Source organism: Penaeus vannamei, chromosome 8 (genome assembly GCF_042767895.1).
Source record: "Penaeus vannamei isolate JL-2024 chromosome 8, ASM4276789v1, whole genome shotgun sequence".
NCBI classification, from domain to species: domain Eukaryota; kingdom Metazoa; phylum Arthropoda; class Malacostraca; order Decapoda; family Penaeidae; genus Penaeus; species Penaeus vannamei.
In genome coordinates this window covers 14,625,919-14,630,918 of record NC_091556.1, presented here as the reverse complement: position 1 = coordinate 14,630,918, position 5,000 = coordinate 14,625,919, and the positions used below count along the sequence as shown (strand labels likewise).

The 5,000-nt window shown below is 43.5% G+C and overlaps 1 protein-coding gene across 1 annotated transcript in view; it reads left to right on the top strand.

Moving 5' to 3' along the window:
- LOC138862304 (TRAF3-interacting protein 1-like) overlaps positions 1–1,086 on the top strand; it is a 1,437-nt gene extending 351 nt beyond the window's left edge. The window contains exons 2-3 of the mRNA XM_070124024.1: positions 448–617; positions 979–1,086. Coding sequence (XP_069980125.1) covers positions 448–617; positions 979–1,086 — 278 coding nt within the window. The remainder of the gene's footprint in view (positions 1–447; positions 618–978) is intronic.
- Positions 1,087–5,000: the final 3,914 nt, after the last annotated feature.

Here is a 5,000-nt window from a genome sequence, read left to right as displayed (position 1 = left end):
CTATCTATATCTATCTCTCTGTATATATGTATATATATATATATATATATATATATATATATATATATATATATATATATATATATATATGTTTATATTTATATATGCGTGTGTGTGTGTGAGTGAGTGTTCAGATATACACACACAAACACATATATATAAAAACACACATATCTATCTGTCTATCTGTCTATCTGTCTATCTATCTATCTATCTACCTATCTATCTATATAGATAGATAAGTAGATAGATATGCATATATATTTGTGTGTGTGTGTATGCACACATGTCTATATACATATCATACAATGGCAGATGAACATATAGATACCTCTAGAAACATAGTACACAAGTGGGTTTTTTGTGAATATATAGCATGCATGCACATTTTACTCATTCCCATGCACCGTAAATAGCAGCTCGGCAAAAACACTGCCACTAACACAGCCAACAAGGAGAGAAAAAAGGACGGCCAGGGCTTAGCAGGGACCAAGCAGGATCAGGAAGGGATCAAAAAGGACCAGAAGGGTTCAAGAAGGATCCAAAGAGACCAAGAAGTACAAGGGAAGCGCAGGAAGGGAAATGGGAGTAAACGAGGAGACGAAAGGAAGGAGAGGGTAAGAACAGATTAAGGAGTTGCGAAGGAGGGAGAAGAAAACTAAGAAGGAAAGTACGGCGAGGAACGCAAGGGCTAAGAAAGGGGGAGATGAGAAGAAGAGGCGTGGATAAAAGGAAAGAGAAGGGGACCAAATGACGAATAAGGGCAGGCAATACTGGAGCTGACACGAACGTCCGCAAGGGAGCTGACAGACTTGCTGAAAAGAGAGCTAATAACAAAACAGCTGATGAGAAAATTTAAAAGAGATCCAGCGGAAACGATGAAAACAGAGGTAAGGAGAAAGGTGATTAATAGGAAAGCATGCAGAAACCATGACAAAAAGATAGAAAGAAAGATGACAATTAAGCAAATTTCCCAAGAAAGCTCACAGGAGAGACAAGAGACCTAAAAGACCTATAAAGACAGCAGACAAGAGACGTAAAAGAGAGCTAACAAGAGACCTAACAAGAGACCTAAAAGAAAGCTGACAAGAGACCTATCAATTGAGCTGACAAGAAGCCTAAAAGAGAGCTGACAAGAGATCTAAAAGAGAGCTGACAAGAGATCTAAAAGAGAGCTGACAAGAGACCCAAAAGAGAGCTGACAAGAGACGTAACAAGAGACCGAACAAGAGACCCAACAAAATACCTAAAAGAAAGCTGACAAGAGACCTATCAATTGAGCTGACAAGAGACCTAAAAGAAAGCTGACAAGAGACCCAAAAGAGACCCAACAAGAGACCGAACAAGAGAGCTGACAGGACCACAGGCGCAACATAAGGGGACCCGGAGGAAGACCTTTTAGTCCCTTCTTATGAAACTTTGACTCAAGTTAATTATCCTTAATGTAATTCAGTTGACGGTCTTTGGCGCTCTCGTGACTAACTTCAGACAATGCCTAGGACTTGTTCTATTATTTTTTTCTCCTTTCATTATCTTAAGGAGGAGTGATTGGACCTAATTTAAGATCCTTATGATTTGTTTTTTTTTTGTCCTTGTATTGTGTTTCATCTTCTTCATTCTCTGTTTTCGTTTCTTGTCATATATATGTGTGTGTGTATTTAATTCTTTATTTATCTGTTTATTTATTTTTGCGTGTGTGTTTGTCATCTTATATCAATATCCTCGTTTGGTCTCATGTTGCGAAAATTGATTTGTAAATCTCTCATTCTTAGCGTTATTGCCCTCATCACTATTACATTATTATTTTGTTTATCGTTCGGCCTGAATTATGTTTATTCACGATTTTGTGACCGTGATTCGGCAGCCTGAAACCTCGAAGATAATTGTCTCATTATCCTCATTAACTTTGAAATTTCCTCCTCAACCAACTCCAACCCGTTAACCCCCCAGCACCCCCCCTCCTCTTCAACCCCTTCGACCCCCTCCCCCCCCCCCATACTCTTCTTCGTCTTTGAACTCCCCAAAAACTTCCCTGTGCCCCTCCCCCCTCCAAAGTCAATTCCTGTCTATCATCGCTAAAACAGGACATTCCCTTCCTTCTTCAGGTCTTCTCTGCCTCGTCAAAAAACTTATTCCAATAGCTCAGTTCTTTTGTAACTCCGCCTCCTCCAAAGCCCGGCGCCTTTTCGTCAATTCCTCTGTATTTTTTTCACAGCCTATCTCCCTCATTCTTCAATTGCTGTCTGCCTCCTTCCTCCCCTCAAAATATTCTCTCTCCCCCAATTCCTGTCTGCCTTAACCCCCTAAATAATTCTCTCCCTCAATTCCTGTCTGCCTCCTCTTCCCTAAATTATTCTCTCCCTCAATTCCTCTCTACCTTCTCCCACAAAACCCAATTCCGCTCCCTCGTCAGTTTCCCTATACGTATCCTCAAAGCCTCCCTTCCCCTCCTCAATTCCTCCCTAACCCCCACCTTCAATTCCTCTCTCCCTCTCCCTATAACCTACCCTCCCCACATTACATCCCCTCTACCCCCCACCCCCCCAAAAAAAAAATATCTCCCTTCCCTCAGCTCCTCTCCCCAGGTTACCTTTCCCCCCCATCAATTCTTCTCTACCCCCCCTCCTCACCCCCCAAAAAAAGGAAACTCTGAATCCCTCTCTACACCCCCCTCCCCCACACAATCTTCCTTCCCCCATCAATTCCTCCTTAACCCTCCCCAAATTTCCTATTCCCCCTCCCTCAGTTCCCCTCTCCCCCCCCCATCCCCCCACAGTACGCCTCGCCGCACACCGCACACGCCCTCACCATTTTAGCGCGCGACAACCTTGCCCGAGGACCTTCAATATATTCACGCGAATTTCTGCACAAGGCTGGCATTATTCTAGAACTTCTCCTGCCACACACTTCCCTCCCTTTTTGTCCTCTGCCTCCTCCTCCTCCTCCTCCTCCTCCTTCCTCCTCCGCCCCTCCCTCCCTCCCTCTCTCACACACACTTCCTTTTCTCCCCCCACCCAACCCCTCCCCTCGACATACAATCGCCCCCCCCCCCCATCCCCTCCCTCTCCGCTGAACCTGGAGCCGCTGAAGCATGAGCCAGTTTCACCCGCAAAGTTATGAAGGTGATAAAGTTTGGATCGCGAGTGAAGCTGAAGATATCGAGAAGGACAGGCACCTCATGGATCCCCCCCACCCCCACCCCCACCCCCACCCCTCCCTCTCTCTCCACTCCTCCCCTCCTCTCCCCTCGCCCCTCGCCATTCTCCCTCTTACCCCCTCTCTCTCTTCACTCCTCCCCTCTTCTCACTTTCCCCCGTGCCCCTCGCCACTATTCTCTCCCTCTTACTCCTCTTCCCTCTCTCTCTCTCCACTCCCCCCCCCTTTCTTCTTCTTCCTTACCCCTCGCCACTTCTCTCCCTCTCCCCTTCCCTCTCTCTCTCCACTCCTCCGCTCCTCCCTTCTCCTCCCTTTCCTCCTTGCCCCTAACCGCTCCTCTCTCCCTCTTACTCCCTCTCCCCTTCCTTTACTCCTCCCTTGCCTCTCCCTCCTTCTGTATCCCTTCCTCCTCTTAATCCACCTGTGCCCATCCTCCCCATCCCATGGACTCCTCGTCCCACTCACCTACTTCGTTTCTCCTTCTACTCCTTCCTCCTTCCTGCCATCCCATCCATCCTCCCCTCTTCTCCTATCTGCCCCCTTCTACCCGACTCTCCGGAACCACTCCTCCCAATCCCTCCTCTTCCTTCCTTTGCTCCCCTCCTCTCCTTTTCTCTCTTCCCTCCTTTGCTACCTTCCTCCTTCCCTCTTCCCTCCTCCCTCCCCTTTTCCCCTCTTCTCTCCTTCCTCCTTCCCCTCTTACTTCCGGTCTACGTGGACGGTTACACAGCCAAGTTTTTCCCCCGAAAATGGAGACTTGCCCGCGGCTCTTTCCCCGTGTGTGGTAGCCGCGGGTTCGTGTTTCGTCTGGTTGCACTTTTTAAAGTCTATTTGTCGGGCCCTTTTTATTCTCGTCTATTGATTTCTATTCTTATTTCATTCTCTTGTTTCACTGAGTTTCTTATTTGAGTAATTGTCTATATTTCTCGTTGTTCTTCTCCGGTTTGTTTAAGTTTACACAGGTTGGAAAATATTAGTTTTAAAGTTTATATTTTTAATTGATCTATCATCAAAACAAGCGCCATGACACCTCCTCGAGCTGCTACTGACCTAGTCCTTCCCATTCAGATCACGGCCATTACAAAAGGGAAGAGTCATATAAAACTCTAAATTACTGAGACATTTCCATAAACTAACAGTTATTTACACAGCAATGCAAGATCTTATAATTCCATATCAATTATATACTTTTTCGCCCTTTTGGAAAATAAGATACAGTGAGAAATCCCTCCAAAATGCGAAAGTAAAACAAGGATTTTAGTTTCTCGCATGACCACCTTCGGACATTTAAAGAAAACGGGATTCTTTTTAAGTCACATTTAAATAAATCAGGTCGAAATAAATTGCGGTATTCTACACAAATTGCAAAATTGCATCATTTACGTAACCTCGTTGTAGGAAACAATACCAAGGAGGGGGATGGTGATTGCAATAATGTTAACAATAACAATAATATTGATAATGATAATAATGAGTGATAATGATAATGACAATAATGAGTAATAATAATGATAATGATAAAGTAATGATAATGAGAATAATGATTATAAGTTTAAGATTAATGATAATAAGAATAAGAATGATAATAACAACAATAATTAGAAGCCCTCAGAGAGCGTATACCTCAGCTAAACCAATAAAAAAAAATAAAAAAATAATAATAAATAAATAAATAAATAAACAAAAAATAAAAAATAAAAATAATCACTTGAAGAATTACTTTAAGATTCCTTCTTTCTCAATTACACAGGTAACATCCGTGTTTCTGTTGTCTAGTGCAATAATGATGCAATAGGGTTACTGATGCAATGATTAATGATAATAAAATCACACTTAAAGAATTA